The sequence below is a fragment of the Salvia miltiorrhiza genome, chromosome 6 (genome assembly GCF_028751815.1).
Source record: "Salvia miltiorrhiza cultivar Shanhuang (shh) chromosome 6, IMPLAD_Smil_shh, whole genome shotgun sequence".
NCBI lineage: Eukaryota > Viridiplantae > Streptophyta > Magnoliopsida > Lamiales > Lamiaceae > Salvia > Salvia miltiorrhiza.
In genome coordinates, this window is record NC_080392.1 from 37,336,009 (window position 1) to 37,357,985 (window position 21,977).

At 34.9% G+C, this 21,977-nt stretch overlaps 1 protein-coding gene across 2 annotated transcripts; it reads left to right on the top strand.

Annotated features, from left to right (window-relative positions):
* The first annotated feature begins 487 nt into the window (after positions 1-487).
* LOC130989439 (MYB-like transcription factor EOBII) lies at positions 488-20,006 on the top strand. 2 transcript variants are annotated; one of them, XM_057913445.1, is made up of 4 exons: positions 488-492; positions 15,783-15,942; positions 16,125-16,254; positions 19,432-20,006. In XM_057913445.1, exons 2-4 carry the CDS (start codon positions 15,807-15,809, stop codon positions 19,745-19,747), a joined length of 582 nt encoding a protein of 193 aa, XP_057769428.1. In that variant the 5' UTR covers positions 488-492; positions 15,783-15,806; the 3' UTR covers positions 19,748-20,006. The 2 variants fall into 2 exon arrangements, with proteins under 2 accessions (XP_057769428.1, XP_057769427.1); XM_057913444.1 differs by lacking the exon at positions 488-492 and having other exon boundaries at positions 15,722-15,942.
* Positions 20,007-21,977: the final 1,971 nt, after the last annotated feature.

Below are 21,977 nucleotides of genomic sequence, written 5' to 3' on the forward strand. Positions count from 1 at the left end.
CAAAACTATTCCTGAATCTTTTCATTTTGAGCATGCTTATGAATTAACTTTTGTGCCTTGGTATGCGGATATTGTGAATTATTTGGCATGTGGAGAATTAAGGCCAGATCTGACATCCCAGGAAAGGAAAAGGTTTCTTGCTTTGTGCAAGCACTATTATTGGGAAGTTCCACAGCTATTCAAGCTTGGAAAAGATGAAGTCATTAGAAGGTGTGTCCCGGCAGAAGAGCAGTCGAAGGTTCTGAGTATGTGCCATGAAGTTCATTGTGGTGGACATTTTGGGGGACAGAAGACAGCGCACAAAGTCCTGCAATCTGGTTTATTCTGGCCCTCTCTGTTCAAAGATGCACACACGTTTTATTTGGCTTGTGATAGGTGTCAGAGAGTAGGAAATCTTGGACGTAAGAATGAAATGCCTCTCCATAATATTTTGGTTGTGGAAATTTTTGATGTGTGGGGCATAGATTTCATAGGTCCTTTTCCTGTCTCTTATGGTTTTGAATACATTCTGCTTGCGGTAGATTATGTGTCCAAGTGGGTTGAGGCTATCCCCACACGGACATGTGATGCTAATGTGGTGCTTAAGTTTGTTCAGGAAAACATTATCTGCAGATTTGGATTTCCCAGAGCTATTATTAGTGATGGAAGGAAGCACTTCTATAACAAGCTGTTTGCAAAGCTCATAAGGTGGGCAAACCTTATCACCCGCAGACATCTGGGCAAGCTAAGACAAGTAACAGGCAGATTAAAGGCATTCTGGAAAAGACCATCGCGCAAGGATTGGTCTGCCAAACTTAATGATGCACTCTGGGCGTACAGAACTGCCTTCAAAGGTGTGCTCGGAATGAGCCAGTACCGCCTCATTTATGGCAAGGCGTGTCATCTGCCGGTAGAGATTGAGCACAAGGCATACCGGGCAATTAAAGCAGCAAATTGCGATCTGGACACTAGAGTGAAGCAGTACATGCTGCAAATGAAGAAATTGGATGAGCTGCGCAATGAGACGTATGAGAACGCCCGGATTTACAAAGACAAAGTGAAGCGGCTGCATGATCGCCGTATTTCTCACAAGAAACTGTGCCCAGGAATGAAGGTGCTATTGTTTAATTCAAGATTGAAGTTGTTTCCTGGCAAGTTGAAATCTAGATGGAGCGGTCTTTTTCTGCTAAGAGAGGTGTTTGAACATGGTGCAGTAGAGCTGTACAACGAGAATACGAATGAAAGTTTCACAGTCAATGGTCATCGCGTGAAGCCGTATTATGAGCACCAGAGCTCTCCGATGGTGGTGGAGTCTCAAGCTCTTCACAATCCTGACTGTTGAATAAATGTAGATGTCGAGCTCTAGACTTTAATCAGAGCGCTTTGTGGGAGGCAACCCGTAGTTTTTTTTATTTCCTTTCTGCTTGTTCTTTGCTTTTCTTTTGTGTGTTTCTTGTTTTGGTGCCCGTCTGGTTGGTTTGAATTTATGTTCTTGCTTGTGCTGCAGAGGATGGGAATTACAGCGCTGCTGCGTTTTGCAGAAGAGTTTATTCGCCAGAGCTGCCAAGGCCGCCAGCGCTAACGACGGCTACAGAGCTGACAAACCACTTCGTCGCTTCTCACGGTGGTTTTGTTTTTCATTGCCAATATTCAGGGACGTTCTTCTAACTCTTTATATCTTTTGCCCTGAGAATATGGCTTTCTTTTTGTGAGGGGGGTGTCTTGTTTTGATGAGTGCATGATGTTGATTTTGGGCGTTTGGTCCCCTTGTGCTTGCATGTTTTTGATTGGGCGATTGGTCTCCCTGTTCTTAGCTTGTTCTTGGTTGCTTGCTAATTTTTATGAATCTGTGGAAGAGATGGTTTTTTATGTGAATTTCGGGTTTGTGTTGATTGGTGGTTATTCTGGTTTTACTTTTTGATATATGTCTCTTGTTTGTGCAAAGAATTATGAGTTTTGTTGCAACACTGTTGTAAGTAAGTGAAACGTGATTTGTCCGGTAGATGCTAGAGCAAGTGTTGTCATTGTGATTGCCTACGATCGTATCCTTATATGTGTGAAAAGTTGAATGCTGAAAAGTTTGACAGCTCTGAGTCTCTGCTCCTCTAGTTTATCTATGAGCATGGGAAACCACGTGAGAAGACTTTGGATTACATCCAAATGGCTTTATTTCACGAATTATGGCTTAACTGTTGAAATCTAAGTGAATAAGTCTTAAGCACACAAAGTGTGAGAAAGGAAAAGTTGTGAAAATGAGATATTGACTATAAAGGCGATCACATTAGGGAATTCACCTCTAGCGGAGAATTGGGTCTAATCGAATTAATTGCATTACTGTTGTGTTGCTTCTTAAACTTTAAGTTACTTGCATGATTTGAGAGACATGTGTTGATTGGAAAATTTTGAATTAGCTTGCTGAATGTTTGGTGAAAATAAACATCGTGAAACGCTCTCTTCCTTGGATTTGTATTGATTTTGCTTGAGCACAAGTTAAAGGCTAAGTGTGGGGGGGTTGATTTATGCTTAATTGTTCTTATTTTTGGGGGTTTGTTTGTGCTATTCTGAGCTTATTTGTTCTGGAATCTGGTGCGTTTATGAGTCTGTTGACGTTTTGCAGGAGATTCTAATAAAATAGGAGAAAGAATGCTATGTTGGAGATTTGGATCAAAAAATTGCTTATTTGGGCTCACAGTGGTGCTCAGCGCTGGAAATCCCTCGCCAGCGCTGACAACACTCCCCAGAGCGGTCGAGGCAGTCAGAGCTGAACAAGCTCGACAGAGCTGAACTTCATTAGCCAGAGTAGACTTCCAATGCCAGAGCTGACCAAACTCGACAGAGCTGAATTTCATTTTCCAGAGCTGACCAAACTCCAAAGAGCTGCTTACGTCTTCAGAGCTGACTACTTGTCCAGAGTTGCCTACGTCTTCAGAGCTCACCATATCCAGAGCTGACAATAGCCAGAGCTGATCGCATTCAGAGCTCACCGTATCTAGAGCTGACCATAGCCAGAGCTGATTGCATCCAGAGCTCACCTTATCCAGAGCTGACTGCATCCAGAGTTGGCAATCACGTGTCCAGAGCTGGCAATCATGCGCAAGGCCGCCAACACTGATCCAAAGCTAGCAATCACTCTCCAGCGCTGCTGTGACTTGCCGAGCACTTTTTCCCAACCTACACTCTCCTGTGCGCGCACGACTCTATCTTTTAAGTCCAGATTTGATGGGCCCTCTTGATTGACAATAGGGTTTGATGAAAGGCAGTCTATAAAAGGGCTTATTTGCACTTAATCAGAATCATCTCAGCCTCCGGCACCAAAACAGTTTAGGGTTTTTCTAATTTTCAAAGTTCTTTAAGTTTTTCGAGAGTTTGTTCTAGTTAGCTTCCCGTTTCTGTTTTGATTTAATTTTTCGTTTCGAAGTTGTAATCAGTGACAGTGAGTCAATTCTCGCGACGATATTGGTATTTTTATTTACGTTAATCTTTTTGAATCTGCATGAGTTATGTTTCGCTTTCAATTTGCAATTTCTTTTATGTCAAATTAGATTAGAAGTTTTTTTTTACAGTTATTTAAATTCTTAGTGTAGTAGCTTTTAATTCTTAGTAGTCTTTACTTTATCGCTTTTAATTCTGCCTAGGGTTTAATAGTTTATTAAGTTGAGTTTTAATTAATAGCATTAGTTTAATTTTAATAATCAAAGTTAATTTTTACTGCTTACGTTGTGATACAATTAGGAGCCCTGTTGAATCTTCCTTGAGAGACGACTTGGGTTAGCTTACACACTATAATAGATCTCGTTCGATTGTGAGTCATTCTAGCATAGTGTTTAGGTTGAGTCACTCGCAATGCTCTATCGATCACGGGAATCATCCATTCCTCATAATCCTCAGGGATAGTAGTGTCTATCCCCGCCACACGACAAAGCTCTCCAAAGTATCGACCAACTTGGCAACATCAAATTTAGCCCGCTGCTCTGGAGTAGCTTCTACCTGATCCAAGGCCTTTTGGCCTGAGTCCTCGACAAGGAAATAAATTCCCTCATCAAAGTCAGACGGGAACTGGGAAGTACGCCAGTAGGCCTCCAATATGCCATGGATCAAAGTAGCGAGGAATTGTTGACCCTGCGGAGACAGCAATACTTCCCTCCGTTGATCTCGAGCCCCAGCCAGATAGACCTGTTTTCTTTCCAAGTCAACCCCTCTCTACAATCGCTCCGCCTGAGCATGGAGCTGCTTGGTATGTTCCTCCTGCAGTCTTGAAAGGGCTGCTTCTTGTTCTGCTTGCAACCTCTACATGGTTGTCTCTCGCTTCCCGCAATCGTTGTAGCTCAGATTCATACGACTGTGGGCGAACACTCAAGTCAATGTTCTTTGCCTCCGTAATCTCGATCGAGCTCCATCTCGAGATCACTTAGTCATTTCCCCACCTTGACCAAATCTTGGTCACGTTGTTCTAAATTAGCCTCAGCCGTAGCCAAGGCCTCCTTCAGTTTTTGCCCCTCTTGGGCTCGTTCGAACAGCTCACTGAATTGATCCTCTTCCTGCAAAGGTTAAAACATGTAAATTTTAATCAAGGCAATATCACTATTAAATCCAAATTACACAGAATTCAGGGAGTGAACTCAATCCATATCTACTCACGAAGTCGGGCGATGCTCGAGCAAAGTCCAGTGTTGCTCGCAGCTTTTAACAACGAGCTTCTGCTTTTCTTACTCCGGCTTAACAAATGCCGGAGTGAATCATCTTTATCGGCTTTGCTTGAGCCAGTCGTGCCTTCTCGAAGCTCTTGTCCTATCGTCGCAGACGAAGGCTGGCTCCTCAAAGCGTACCGTCGAGCCTTTCCTGATGGCTGCTCTGAAGAACCCGCAAGATCTGCAGAGGCTTTCCTCTTGCCAGAGGGATCCACCTTCACCACTCATCACGGAGAGATCAGAAAACGTTCTACCCAATCTGGGGCATAGACGTAAACAAGATCCCGGGCTGAACGCCACCCGGGGTCACCGGTGTCTCTACACCCCTGCTCTGCGTAGGGGTAGACGAATCGAATCGAGTCGAATATCATAATTTCGTATTCGTATTTGAATACTAACCGAATCAAATCGAATCGAATATTTATATTTCGAATCGAATATTTATCGAATACGAATATCAAAATTCGAATATCGAATCGAATACGAATTATTTGATTAGTTTACAATCGCAATGACGAAGCGCGACTTGTGATGGAAGAATGACTTCAATTTAAAATTTTGATTTTATGAATTGTAAAGTTTTACTTTTTAAATTGTGGAAAATTACTTTAATGCATGTATATTATGATTCTTTGCATTTTTCATTTTTAAAATTGTCAATTATTATATAATATTATAATTCTTATATATATAATTAGATATTGATGAATATAAAATTAAATTCATCCAATAAAGTGATAAATCCACTATAAAATTTACAATCAAATGGTGAAAATTAGTTCATAATTTATTTTAGCCCCTCCACACACACACATATATACATATATATATATATATACATATATATATATATAATATTTAAATATTTAATCATGTATCTATGCGAATATCGAATCGAATCGAATATCATAATTTCATATAAGTATTTGAATACTAATCGAATCGAATCGAATATTTGTTATCGAATACGAATCGAATAATTTTGAATACGAATAACACAATTTCGAATCGAATCTCGAATCGAGCAAAAATATTCGATTCATTTACAGCCCTAGGTAGATTGGGGAACAAATGAGATAGGAGTGGCACTGATTGCCCCCCTGCAGCCGAATCAACCCCTGGAGGTGTAGACCCTAAGCTAGTAGAGTCGCTGGCAGTCTTTGCCACTCCCTCGGGTGAACTCGCAGCAGCCAACACCTTCAACTTGAGTTTCATTTGGCAGTTCATATCTGAACAATGACAACAAAGATAACACTAATTAAACGAATTGAAATCCAACAGAGCAAATCAGAGCAAAACACAAAGATAGGGCAAAACCATAGGTGATAACGTTATAATGCAAAAAATATATTTTGAAAAAATTACCAATGGATTCAGGGGAAAAATAACCAAATAGCCCCGAGGCTGCCAGAGCATAATTATTTTGACCAATTTTCTTGAGTGCAAAGGGCTCCTTCGTCTCAAGATCTTTGAGTTCTTGAAAAAGTTTTCTAACCCATAAGGAGGCACGATATTAGGGACTGTGTGACTCTCTTTTTCTATTCCCATCGAGTTTGGTAAATACCAATGTTTCGCCTCCAATCCCCGGAGTTCACTTCAACAAAAAAATATTGGGATTTGAAGTCCCGATCGTAGGTATTGAAGTAGTCCAGGAAATGGATGCCATATTTAGACAGGGAAGAAAAATAATAGAAAACTCCAGATTTCTTCAACAATTGAGTCTCATTGAACACACAAGTTGTGTCCTCGACCCCATAGAAATTTAGAACGACATGGAAAGCAAGAGCGCGACGGATAGCCAAAGGAGAAAGTTGGAAGAATGGAATATTGAAGTTTTGCATACATCAATTAGAAATTTTGGGGGAGGCAGACACAACCCACATCTAATTTGGGATTTCAACAATGGATAATGTAGGGGGAAGGTCTTCGCTATCAGGCTTTTTTAAATCCCTAAACTGGGTATGAAGAGTAAAATCATTAGAAGAAAGGCGAAGAATTTCAGCAAAGGTTGGGAGCTCGGTTTCATGAACAGTGGACGAAGGCAAACTAGCACAGTGCATTCTGAGGTCGGAAACCTTCGGAGCCATAATTTAAAAATAAAGTCGGGGAAGAAGGAGGTACCTGAAATCTAAGGCTTGCAGCAAAAAGACTGTTTCTAACGACGATAACAGCAAAGGGAAGTGCGAAGAAGACGAAGACGCAAGGAAGACGAAGGGTAAAAAGTAAAAATTCAAATGGAAGGTAAAAGGGTTTTGAGCGAAACCGCGTTAAAATTAATGGCTAAGAATATAGCAATGGTGAGTACAATTAAATGCGAGTCTAAAATTATGCGCGTGAGAAGGCGAATAGTTCCCACGCGCGGGAACGTAGCGAGACATGCGGCACAATCATAGACGTGGTTTGACTTCGTTAAGAAGACTGTCAAAAAGCCTTGCATTGCAAATTTGAGGGAAAGAAATCACTGTTGTCATTTAAAAATCAGCTTTGTATCTGGCGAGACATCCCATTTTATGAAGGAACATTCCCTAGAAGCTGCAAGATATAAAAACTAAGCTCAAGAACACCCCCATGATGATTCCAACCGCGCTATTTGAACTCTCTAGTCCAACCAAAACACCTAACTTATTGCATTTTGACTAGACAATAGGGGAGGAGCTTATGAGGATAAAAATATTCGTTCCAGAAATATCGGAGAAAACATCGATGAAAGAGAGAGATTCCCGGAAGACAGCGCTGTTTAGCCTAAAACAGCGCTGCCAGACCCCAAACAGCGCTACTGACAATGGAATGAGCCTGATTTCACGGAGAAGACCTTATCTCAAAAGAGTCCAACACTCACAATAAACCAAGTCTGAAGTCAAGATTACAGCGGATCTATGAAGATCAGCATGAGGAAGCATAGTCCGATTATAGCTCAAATATGAGTTTTTTTCCTACTAGAATTCATAGTTATTCACCTATAAATACGTGTAGAACCCTAGTGTAAAATAATCGACTATCATTGTTCACTTACTTTCAAAGCCTTACACTAAAGTAATACAAAGTTCAACGTTTCAACGCCTTTTTGTGTTTTTGTTTCTTTCTGTTACAAATATTTTTTTTTTGGCACAACATTTAGGTCAAACTTTTGTAACATATTTTTCAACTTTGACGAGCCTTTTAGGTCTACACTTCATGTTTAACCTTTATCACTTCTGAAATGATTCATAGATATTTTGGTTGTTAGTTTAGGCTAAAAAATGGAATGCATTAAATCGTTAAAGTCAATTTCATCACAAATTCATAATGGATTCATTTTATATGATAAGTGTGATTTGTATGATAACCACTTTCGCTATACATAAATATACATATATTTTAATGAGTAGATCTTATGCGAACATCTACACAGGAAGATACTTACAAGTATCTTATTTGAGTATGTAAGTGTTCTATTAAAATATTATGTCCGTCCACGAAAGAACTTTTTATTTTTTCTTTCTGGAACGTCTACAAAAGAATTGCCTACCTATTTTTGCACTACACCCCATCACTTATAAATATTTCATTTATCCTTACTTTTCACAATGCTCAATTAAAATATTTTTTTCATAATTTTTAATGCACTCAATAATTTTTTTTCACTATCAATATACTTAATAATTTTTTTCTTAATATCCGCGTCATTTCCTCTTAAAAAGCTTTTTCGTAAGTGAAAGAAGTAGCTAGATCAGTGATCAGCACCGTGTACTGACATACGCACACTCATAAAAATTTATTAAGTATCTTTTTATTATGAATTTTTCGAAAAGAACAATTAGTATATGTCCTCACTCGCTTTTAATGTAGGGTTGTCAATCGTTATATTATCTTGAATTGATAAATATAGTAAAATGTAAAATATAACAAGAAATTTCGTACAAAAAATTGGGAGAGGGCGAAGGGAAAGGCTTATCGTGACCGGTCCATTATTTAATTTCCCATCTATATATGTGTGTGGAAAATCTGTGCATATGCATGGCGTCGACAGTTGGGATTAAAAGGAGGATAAGTTACCATAATTTCAATACAAGACATCTAAGTTAGTCAAATCATTGGGAGTTCGATTTGACATCTATACATCCATAATTTATCCCTCCAAATTTCTTGTACGAGTAATTAACTATTTGGTACATCTTTCATTATTTCTTTTGGTACATCTTTCATTATTTCTTTTTTATCTTTTGATGATAAAAGATTGCCATTTATAGCTTAAGAGTTGATCTTCTGTGAAATTAACTGCATAAATGAAATTGATTCTGACCCAATTCGACCGAAGTGCGGCACGAAGTTGAGGATACGGGAGGGGGTTGAGGGAGCAGCGGAGGATATGCGGGCACAGGACTGGCAAAGCAACGGGGGTACAGGCGCAGAGCTGAGGAGGCCGGTGGCTGGCAAAGTATCGGAGGATACAGGCGCGGAGCGAAGGACGCAACAACGGTGTACTTATTTTGATCAAGTAATTATTGTTGTTAGAAAAAGTAATTATTGATATAAAAAAATGTTTTCAAAAATATTATTTTTCTTCATGTCGATTATTATTTTTCATTACAATAATAATTACTTTGAATAATTCATATTTTTCAATCAGTTCTGATTGGTAGAGCAACGGAGGGTGCGGAGGCTGTGTACGTATTTTGGTCAAGTAATTATTATTGTAACAAGAAGTAATTAATGATATAAAGAAATATAATATTTCAAAATATTACTTTTCTTCATATCGATTATTACTTTTCATCACAACAATAATTACTTTGACTTATTAGGCCACGATGTGCGCTAAAATCCGCCTCGACCCGCGCCCAAATCCACGTGAGCTATTCGACGTTTGACTCGATAAAAGCTCGATTGGTAATTTAATGAACAACTCGTTTAGCTAAACAAGTCAAGCTTGAGCATGACGATACTCAGCTCGTTAGCTCGTGAACAAGCTCGTTAAGTGATTTATCTTAAAAACAGAAGATTATTCATTAAATGTCTTACTACTATAATTAGTAATATTTGGATTAAATATCTAATTAACATCATTTATTTATAAGAAAATGGTAAATATATTATATTTTTGTGAATAAAATAACCAATATATTTGAAAATTAACTTATGTATTAGGAAAATAAAATTTTAAATAAAAATTTAAATTTAAAAAGCTCGATTAGGCTCAGCACTTTATTCGACTCGATTAAAGCCCGATCGATAATTAAGCAAACAGCTCGATTAGCTAAACAAGCTAAGCTTAAGCAAGACACTATTCGACTCGACTCGACTCAATTATACCCCTAGCGACTAGACCCGCGCCCCAACTTTGACACAACCCATCTCATCCATACACTCAATCTCATAGGAGATTTTGCAATAGTTGAAATATTGTTTCTCTGCACAATCGAATACATATATATAAATAAACTAATACTAGGTGATAAAAATTAATAAATTAATTTATATGTAAATTAGATTAAATATTTAAAACCTTAAGCAAAGTCATAGAAATCGAATATAATTCACCTTATAAATAATTTGTTAAAAACATTACTTCTATTCATATCGATCATTACTTTTCATCAAAATAATAATTATTTTGAATTATTCAGTCCAGATCTGCCCCGATCCGCTCCCAGACCTGCGTCCAACTCCACTCTCCAGCCTCGACCCGACCTGTCTCATCTATACATGCTATCTGACAGGAAAATTTGTGATTAATTATTCCTTAGAGCATTCACAATTATGATATCCAATTCTTAGTTAGGTACCAGCTTGTCACGTTACCTCAATCTTTATTTTGGGACGAATGGAGTATTATTATAGATTTTCATTATTATGACCATTGTACATAGGCCATAAAATATTTGGTAATATCTATTGTCTATTTTATACACATATGCTAATATTTGTTGAAGTTGATAATTAATAATTAAAAATAGTATAATATTTATTTATTTTGTATAATTATTATTTTTTGAGAAATAAATCATGTGAAATAAGATGTTAGACGTGTAACGCGCATGCTTTCTGCTAATACATCTAAACTAACCTAATGTTCGAATTTAATTAATTAATTAATTCGAATGTGTGATGATATATAGGCATAAATATTAGTGACTTCTTCCTCTCTCTCTCTCTTTAAAGATATTTTCCTTTTTCTGAAATCACATTTTTAACTTCTTCAGAACCGCCAACACTCGCGTACCTGCCACATGTTTGTAATAAATTGCGGTGGAATATAAAATTAAATATATAGAAAAAAATATATACTATATAACAAGATATAAAGTTAAAATCGAAGATGTACTATCTCTAAATTTAGAAATGGAAGGGTATACATAGTATTTTCGAAAGACTACATTAGTTCTATAAATGAACTTAATTAATAAGTGCCTGTATAGAAATGGCTCGAGATATTTTATTGTAACTCGGTAGCTATACTTCAATCTAGCTAGCTAATAGCCTATTAGCTTAGATATAAGAAATAATTTAGATTTAGGGTTTTATAAGTGACACGTGTGAGGCAGATGGAAAAACGTATCCTCGTACCATTTAATTGACTAGTACGATGTAAATACTCTCTTTTAAGAGAAAAAGAGATTTCATTACTTATGTAAATCACAATATACAAATATCTCTCGTATATACTCCCTCCGTCCACTAATTGTTGGCCTAGGGCAAGTGTAATTTACACTTGCCCTAGGCCAACAATTAGTGGACGGAGGGAGTATATGATTATTGAACCCCTTAAATTTGGCTAGTGGTTATGGGATGTGTGATCACTAGTCAATCACGTGATCAATATTTAATTACGATTAATAAATAGAGTATTAATACAATTACATGATCGTCATATGTAATTAGGGATTAATATAGTTAGTTACTCTCTCAATGGTTTATTCATAAGAATATATGAGACCCTAATAGTAAATAATGTTTTATAACTATAACCAAAATAATTAAAAAAACAAATTATTCGCAAATATCATCAAAATATATAGTACTCCCTTCATCCGTCAAAAGTGGGGCACAATTACTATATCGGGCGTCCGCAAAGAGTGTACCACTTTCCTTTTAAGGGAATGGTCCCACCATCCACTTTAATCTTTTAACCTTCCAAACACTCTTTATTTACAAAAAAATTCACTACAAATTCAATCTCAACCACATATCTCATAAAGTGGTGGAACCCTTACTCCACTACATCAAAATCATCACTAATTTTATTAAATCCTGTGCCCACCTAAAGTGCCCCACTTTTGGCGGACGGAGGGAGTAGTAAGTTTCTTGTGTGTAGTCAATGAGGCCTATCTTAAGTGATAAAACTAAGCTACCTAAAGACTTTCCCGCCTACGTGCGGGTAGTTTTCCATTTTTGTGTAGATAGTAATCTCATCTTTGTGTGGGTAGTGGTCCCGCCTATGTGCAGTAGTTTCTCACTTTTGTGTGGTGTAGAGATCTCGTCTACTTGCGGGTTGCTTATTTGATTATATATTAGATACCTCTTATACAAATTATAAAGACATGTTTGCTACCTAAGATTCGAACTCTTAACCATAAATTTATACAATAAAGTCATGATCATAAATCTTCCCGATTTAAACCACTCTCTACACACATAAAAGTCTTCTTATTTTATACGATAAATACCTAGATTCATTTGAACCACTCTCTCCCTCTCTACACACACACACACACACACACACACACACACACATATATATATATAGGGGCGCGCTCCAGTGAGACCCCCTATTTTTCGTGTAACATGAGTACAATGAATAAGACATATAATACTAATGAACAAAACGTATATCTAATGAACAAGATGTATATACTGATGAAAAATAAAATTTAAAAAATTCGTAATGAATAAGACATATATACTGATGAACAAGGCCGTATATACTGATGAACAATGCAGTATATACTAATGAATAACAAAATTTAAAATATTTTGCTCCCTCCAGGATTCGAACCCTGCGAAAAAAAATCACCATCCAGATACAATATCAGCCATAGGATTGATAAAATAAACGCACCAGATCGTGCCCTAGATCTCACTAAAATTAGGGGGTCTCATTGGAGCGGCCCCCTATATATATATATATATATATATAGAGAGAGAGAGAGAGGTTCAAATAAGAACCACTAAATAAAATTAAAACAGAGAACCATTTTAAACCAGTCGATCATCAAGATCTACGGTGGATGCATCATCTTGGTGGATGAATGCAGATCATGGGTTCGAATCCTGAAGGGAGCAAAAAATTTATTATTTTCGGATGTATTAAATTTAATAGCGAATGCATTAATTTATATAGTAGATGCATTGATTTTAATGGTTCTTATGTTCTCACGATAAGTGTGGTTCTCACTATAACCGCACCCTATATATATATATATATATATATATATATATATATATATATATATATATATATTATGTCGATGTATAATATTTTTCAATTTCTTACTTTTACCGGTACCCCCGTATGCTCTTCAACCATATTTAAGGTTGCGTGATCACAAAAATGTGTTTTGATCAACAAAGTCAAATTGGTAATTAGTTAATTGAAATGTTCATTTTTAATTAAATATTTTCTTAATCTATATAATGCTCAACCATAATTCAATTAGGAAGAAATTGAGCTATATATATGTTCGGTGCCATGCAAACATTTAAATGTACTACTAGGGCTGTCTAATTGGTTATCGGGTTTTGGATAATCCGTTAACCGAACCGAAATTTCCGGGTTTGGGTATTCAATAACCGAATTTTTTGGGTATCGGTTCGGTTTCGGGTATCATTTTTAGAAAAATTTCGGGTATCGGTTAACCCAATAACCATAACGGGTTAACCAAAATAACCGAAAATTATTTAATAAATTATTTAATATATATATTATATATATTTTAATTATTAATTCATTAATTTATTTATTTTTTATTTAAAAATCGAGTCTTAGCTAAAATAAAATTATAATATGTTTAAAGTTTAAGAATAAGCTTTAGTCCAGTGGATAAGTTGCTTTGTGTATTTTCTAGAGACTAAAGTTCAAATCCTCTATCTAAAAAATTATTTGAATTTGAATTTTTTAAAATGGGTATTTCGGATACCCAAATAACCGAATCGGGTAACCGAAGCGGTTATTGGGTAACCGAACACCTTTAACGGTTCGGGAACGGTTAGTGAAATATGGCAATTTCGGGTTCGGGTAACCGAAAATTTGGGTATGGGTAACCGAACCCGAACCGATCGACAGCCCTATGTACTACTACCAACGATTATGTGTCTTAATATGTAAAAAAGAATTAATGATCCTAATAGTATATATATAGGGTTGGGTTTTAATAATTTTTTATCATGAAAATTTTGAGAACTTTTCACTGAACGCATAGAGTAAATTTACTGCAATAATGGAGTTCAAAATTTTTTTAGGTTACTAATTTAGGCCGCTTTGCAAAATTAGGCCATATTTTTTCGGGCTTGCAAATTTGGACAATTTATTAATAATTTCGGTGTAAGTGAGACACATATGGGCCCGCTCGGGCTATTTTGCACGTTAGATGTGCGTGACTTCACAGCTGGAGCGCTGTTGTGGAATTTTATTTCATTATTTTATTTGACATATTTATACACATGTAAAATTAAATCATAAAATAATACATAATTAAAAAATACAAATAAAAAATGAATTAAAAAATATTTAAAAATTAATACACAAATAATTGCCTTTGTTCAATGACACATCGGAGGGTCGAACCAAACCCAGAATTGACATAGATTGGTTTGAAAATATAAAATGTGTTTTATATGATTTCTCTTCACTCACGTATGACATCGAATTCAGATTGACGGTTATAATTTGGGGAATATGGGGAAATAGGGTTCATGAGGTAGATTCAAATGTGTTTTCAATTCATGTATTATTTCTCTTCACTTATGTATATTTTTTTAATTCATTTTTATTTGTGTTTTTTATTATTTTATGATTTATTTTTATATGTGTATAAATATGCCAAATAAAAGAATGAAATAAAATTTCACATCAACGTTTAGGCCCCAGTTGTGAAGTCACGCACGTCTCACGTGTAAAATAGCCCGATCGGGCCCAGATGTAGCTTACTTATGCCGAAATTAATAATAAATGGTCCAAATTTGCAAGCCCAAAAAAATATGGTCTAATTTTGCAAAACGCTCTAACTTATTGACCTACAAAAATTTTGAACTCGCAATAATGTACTATATGTATAATGTTATCATACAGTGCAATTACTTTATACATTAACTTTATTTTCTTTTTACATTCAGTGTAGTGTTTTCAAGTATTTATATTTAAATTCTTACTGCGTGCTCGGCTTTGTGCACACACTTATATACGAACTAGTTAAAATGTATTAATTTTATGTAGAACACGTGTGAATTCGCTGTGTAATTGCATGAATTGCGAAAAATAAATTTTTTGCTACTTATGAGATTCAAACTCGGGACCATGAATTCATACAACAAGATGATGAATCAATAGTAGATCTTGATTATCTAAGGGTTGAAAATGGTTCATATTTTATATTCTAAGAGGTGTTTTTATTTTAGCTCACCCGTATATAATATATATATATATATATACGGGAAGAGTTAAAATAAGAGCATTTTAAGATATAAAATAAGAATCATTTTCAGCCCTTAGATCATCAAGATCTACGGTTGATTCGTAATCCTGTTGGATGGATTTATGGTCCTGAGTTCGAATCCCAAAGGTAGCAAAAATGTATTTTTCACAATTTATACCTTTATACAGCGAATTCATACGTGTTCTACATAAAATTCATACATTAAAAATTGCTCTTATTTCTTATTTTAAGATGTGCTCTCACGGTAGCGCACCCCTATATATACAATATATATGTATATGATTTAGACCCTAATTAGTAATTACGAGTGTTGAAACAAAGTTAGGTTAAAAGATCTCCATTATTATGTTGTTAATTAATAGCTCATTTAACTGGAAAATCTTTATTATACAACCTCTATAAATTGAGCACCACCTCCATTATTTTTCTTCAGATATCTACAATACGTATCCCCCCCTCTCTCCCTCTCTGTCTCTTACTCTCTCTCTCTCTCTCTCTCTCTAAAGATATGGATAAGAAACCATGCAAATCTATAGATGTTGAAGTGAGGAAAGGACCATGGACTATGGAAGAGGATCTTATTCTCATGAACTACATTGCTAATCATGGAGAAGGCGTTTGGAATTCTCTAGCTCGATCTGCAGGTAAATTACACACACACGTGTGTGTGTGCGTGTTTTTAAAGTTTACAATTCTTTATACACAAAGAAAACCCTAATGAGAAAAAAGAAGAAGGCAATCTTTTCCTTCTACCTTTTTACTTTGATATTAATTTGAAGGAAATACCTAAATAACTTTTATGTATTTTTGTGTGTTTTATTAATAGGGCTGAAGCGCACCGGCAAAAGCTGTCGTCTCCGGTGGCTTAATTATCTCCGGCCGGATGTTCGACGGGGAAACATTACGCCGGAGGAGCAGCTTCTGATTATGGAGCTGCATGCTAAGTGGGGAAACAGGTATGTTACTATTTATGTTTCCCATAGGGTTTTTATTTTTAAGGGGTAGTATAATTTAATTTTTAAATAAAACAATATATATGTATATACAACTTTAAAAAATGGATTTTTTTTTTGTAGTTTATTTGTTTGTTTTTTTCGTCTAAGAACTTGATCATCCACTGTCTCGTTTCTTTTTATTATCGTGCAGCCACTTTTTGTTGTGTTACAATTTGGACTCATGTGATTCGTACTGAAAATATAACTAGATTTTAGAGAGAGAGAGAAACCACCAAGTTGTAAAGGCGAGGGATTCAAGTACTCCGCCGCAAAAAGATTGAAGAAACATGCGATTTCGTAGTTTATGGCAACCAAAATATTCTCCAACCCATATCTTTCTTGAACAACTTTTATTGAATATTACACACACACATATACATATATATATGTGTGTGTGTGTGTGTAAATATATTGAGGAAATCAAAGCCGTCACCTAATCCAGTAGGTCAGCCTTATTATTCCCATAATTATCGAGGTTTAACTAATAGTTATCATAGTTATTTTTAGTAATTTTCTTACATAAAATCATCGATTACTCATTCCTTTTCATTTTTTATTTTTCTATAAAGGGTCTTAATTAAAAAAAAGAGAGATAAAATTGGGCAAGTTATTTTGGAAAAAAAAAAAAAAAAAAGAAGGTTGCAAAGAGAAACACGTTGTGAGAGGAGAGGCCAAAGAGATTGGGGCTATGGAATTTTTTCCCATATTTAGGAGAACCCACAGCAATAAATCACATGTTTACACCTCCAATCACTTGAAAGAGAAGCTCCCAATTGCTGCCTACCTATCTTGAAATTGACATCTGCCATATTGTTTTGTCTTTTTTCCAACAAAAGGGCCCCTTCCAAAATTTCATAATATTTTCTATTTTCACTTTTTATTGTAAATTTTTGCATCTTTTGTGAATGGGATATTTCCTATTTATTATTATCCATCAAATTTAGAGGACCATGACCGTTTGATAATAAGGTGAACGCAGAGAGAGAGAGAGACCGTTTGATAATAAGGTGAACGAGGGTGTGTGTGTGTGTGTTGGGGGGGGGGGGGGGGTGGAGCTTTTAGCCCTTAAAAATGGAAATTAAAGGACCCATGCATGTCCTTGATTTTCTTAATTTCAGAATTTTTGCAATATATTCCTATAAATGAAGCTTAAATCAATAGTGATATGATGCATGATTATGGAAAATGGGAATTTCTTAGTGTGTCTTCATTGAGGGTAAGGGGAAAAAAAAAAAAGAATTTTCGAGCCACCGGAGATAAGATTAATCTGTAGATTGAAAATTTTCATTTGGAGAAGATGACAACATGCAAAAACCTGATCAGAAGAAGAAGAAAAAAAAAAAAGAATTTCCCCAAAAAGTAAATAGAAAACTTAGAATGATTGTACTTTTTTCTTTAAAAAAATTTCCAATTTAGAGATGGTGATCAGTGAATGCAAAGATTTACCAACCTGTGAGGAGAATCAAATGATGAGATGCCACACTTTCTTCGTTTTCGTCGAATTGAAATAAAGAAATCATTTTCTAAAAAAAGAAAGAGAGAGAGAAAAAGAATAGTTTTGAAATATTATTTTCTTTGGAAAATGGATCTCAGGCCATGCCTAAGAGTATCAAGCGATAGGGAGCTGTTGATACACACACACACATAATACTTTGTATTTATTTTTCCTCAAAAAATACATACTATATATTTTTTCAATTCGGAGAGACTCTTCAATTTGCCTTCAACTTTGCTTTAAATAAATTGGGAATGCCAAAAAACTATGAATTTCAGCCGTAGAACATGGCTTGCCAATAAAACCATTGTTTTGATGCAAAAAATTGAAATATCGTCTATTAATATAGTGGCCCATGATGGAAATTATTTTGGCTCGTTTTACACGTGTTACTAATTAAAACAATAGTTAAAAAGAATTATAGATTTTCTTTTCATACGATAAAATGCTCAAAGGTGTAATCTTGGAATAACGATGAAAGTGGCAGCCGTCCCATCAACTTTATAAAAAATCATAGTATTATAAATTGTTAATAGAAAGAAATATATTTTTGTGCATCATTTCTATGGCTATATATATATATATATATATATATATATATATATATATGAGTTATATCTTGGAAAAGAAAATTGCAAGTGGCAAGAGAAATTGTATTCTCCAGCAAAGAAGTGGCCCACGATCGATATCATTTTGACCTATCTTACGACATGTATATTAACTCTTGTCACGGTAACAAATTTTTAGATTGCACGTTGTTTTGTACTTTATATGTATATTATATAATTACAATTCTTGAAAACAAATAGATATTATCTAGGAAAAAGGACATGTCAATAAGGGGATGGAAGTGGTAGCTAGACATCATCCCATCAATTAAATATATATATATATACTCCCTCCGTCCACCAATTCAAAGCCTACTTGCCTTTTTGGTCCGTCCACAAAAACAAGACCTACCTATTTTTTATAAGTTTTTATTCATTATTTAATCAAAAAAGTCAAAGATTCTTTACAAAAAAATGGGACCCTTTCTCCACTCAACTAATAAAAATACACTTTTTTCTTAAAACTCTTGTTTTTTCATATAGACCTTTAATTGGTGGACGGAGGGAGTATATTTTAGTGATAACTTTTTATTCTTGGTGTGGAAACTAGGAATATTTTGTCCAATCATTATATAGGGATGATCTAACATTTGATAAAATATTGAAAAAAAATAATTTTATGAATAAGTAGCTCAAATAAGCACCAAAATTATAGTAGAGACCTCCAAATGTGGAGGCGTTATTCTTGGAATTGAAAAGTAGTCGGTCGCTATCCACTGTACCCCAGTATTGCTTATATAGTTATAGACCAGTAATAAATATTGTTATAATTTTTTTTAAAAAAGTACAAGGATTTTAGTGAAAAGTCATTATTTTTGTATTTTTCTATATAATTTGTTGATTAAATTTGACATAGATACAGTTTTAATCTTGCTTGTCGTGGTTAATTAATTTACTCTCCAAAAGTTGGGTACTAGATACCAACATTCAAATGCATATATATACTTACGACCAATTAGTGTATATATATGAGAAACTTAATATACTCCAAAATTAGTTAGGTAGCAATTACATATCAATTAATTTTGAATATAGGTGGTCAAAAATCGCAAAACATCTGCCTGGAAGAACAGATAACGAGATAAAGAATTATTGGAGGACTCGAATTCAGAAGCACATCAAACAAGCAGAGAACTGTACAGGTCAAACCGCAGAAAACTCCAACGATCAAGCTAGCACTAGCCAAGTCTCCAGTTCCTGCCCTGCGGATCATACAGTCGAATCCTACTCTCCACCTTCCTTCACCGGCAATAATATGGAGCCCTTTCATGGCCCTTTTCCGACCGAATCAAATGAAAACCTTTGGAGTATGGAGGATCTTTGGTCCCTACAGTTACTCAACGGGGACTGAGTTCATCCCCGTTGACTAACTGCCCTGCAACGGGGCCCGCTATCACCTCCGTATATAAACTAGTTAAATTTCCTCCCTAGTACTACTGCCTTCAATTTTATATAGTTTTTCAGTTAAGGGTCCACGTGTAATATGGAGTTACATGTATTTATATAATATAATATAATATAATATAATATATAAAGGACGAGGAACGGTTACATATGTTGTACATTAAAGTATGATGGGATTTGGTGAGTAAAGGGTTTTTCCTTTTCAATTTTTTTTCTCACACTTTATATATATAAATGCTATTATAGAAACAAGTGTTGTTTATATTTAGATTAGGACAATTAGTACTTTTGGTACGTACTTAGTTTTCTCCAAACAATGATTAATCCTGTTGTTATAATGATTGATGGTTGGTTAGTTTATTTTATTTTATTTTATTTTATGTGTATGTCTCTTTTCGAACTTGTTTTTCATTTGACTGAGATTTTACTTTAATTATGAACTCCCCACCTTAACGTGTTGTCTTAATCAACTTTGGAAGCTGACCTTTTCTTGTCGATCTTATCCTTTCTAACCAATTAGGGTTTCCTTCTCAAACACGGTCTTTTTTTACTGTTCACTGTGTGTCTGTGTGTTCTCTCCACACACAGAGTGGAGTGTATATATAGATATGTGTGTGTGGGTGGTGTTTTTGTATAGTGTAACTAAATACGTACATGCACATGCATATATGTATATATATATCACGCACATGCACACACACTGGAGAGTGCTTTTGTGTGTGTGAAGCTAGATGATATTTCCAACTCTAAAGGTGTGGTCTGTGTTTATATGATATAATATGATAGAGGTAGAAAGAGTGGTGGTGGGAATAAGATGTGTGCAGTGGGTGTGTGTGAGAGGAGAGATATGTATGTGTGTGTGTGAATACATATATATGTGAGTGTGTGTGTGTGTGTGCATGGTAAGAAAGTGGAATGATAATGAAATGCATTTATGAAATTATGGGTGAAGTGAATCATGCGGGAAACAAATGCCGAACTGAAGTGAGGAGAAATAGGCACGTGGAAAGGTGGCGTAGCTATTTATGGCAAAATTGAATATCTACTTTCTATATAGGACTATATATGTTCATTGCCATCCCATTTTGAAGTATGACTTCTGCCTAACTCTTTACCTCTTTTTCGGAAATCTTCACGTGCTCCCTTTTTATTCACACCTATTATTATTATTATTATTATTATTATTATTATTATTATTATTATTATTATTATTATTATTAAAACACAAACGAATGTCGCATGTAATTTGGTTTCGGGACGTGAGTTTTAATAAATAGTTGAGAGAGAGAAGTGTGTATAAAGTGAAGAGATGACTCACCAAAGTTGATATGCTAAATTATTGGACTTTTTATAAATGTTGAGTGTGAATGAGGGTTAAAATATAATAGATAGTTTCCAATAAAAGAAGTACTATACAATCTTCGTGGACATATAAAAATAGCAATAAGACTATAATTTCCGTAAACGGACAAAAGTATTATTAATAAACCTATAATTTTCGTGGACATAGGAGTATTATTTTTCGATAAAAATATCCATATTACTTTGTATCAGGCCATCTTATACATTACTTTGCATCTTAATTTAGCGTATGATGGCGTGTAGTTTACTATTGCCGTATGTAATAATAATAAAAAAATAGTAATAAAAAATTACTAATAATAATAATAAGTAAATTTAATCACGTGATAGTTTATTTGATAATTTTATATTATCAGATAAGAAGTTTCGAGAAGAGAATTTCAACATCTGTGTGAATAGACAAGCACAACTTGCGACATAGAAACTGCTAAATTGTACTTTTAAATTTGGAGTTATTTCTATCTTTAATTATATAGACAAAAAAAATTAAATTAAAAAAAATACAATCAATTTTAAATGATTAATCACTGCTCCATCGTGAACTAAGAGCGCAAGTCATGCAAGCAAAGAAATTTCGTTTTGGGCTTTCGAAACACCAAATTTAAACGCAAGAAATTCATAAAACGAGTTTTAAATCTTTAATCAACTAGGTCGCACATGAATAATTAAGTATAAAAAATATACATTGCATATTATGCTTGTATAAATTTGTTACTAATATTTTTCACCCACAAGCTTTTTTTTTTTTTTTCTTTTTTGTAACCTTTCACCCACAAGCTATTACTAATGTATCTGTCCAAAAACTTATCTTTCCT

What these genes read in the sequence shown, in the direction of transcription:
- LOC130989439 (XM_057913445.1), top strand. Translation starts at nt 15,807, where the DNA reads ATGGATAAGAAACCATGCAAATCTATAGATGTTGAAGTGAGGAAAGGA. An exon ending in TTCTCTAGCTCGATCTGCAG is followed by an intron (nt 15,943 to 16,124) that starts GTAAATTACACA and finishes TTTTATTAATAG; the next exon opens with GGCTGAAGCGCACCGGCAAA. An exon ending in CATGCTAAGTGGGGAAACAG is followed by an intron (nt 16,255 to 19,431) that starts GTATGTTACTAT and finishes TTTTGAATATAG; the next exon opens with GTGGTCAAAAATCGCAAAAC.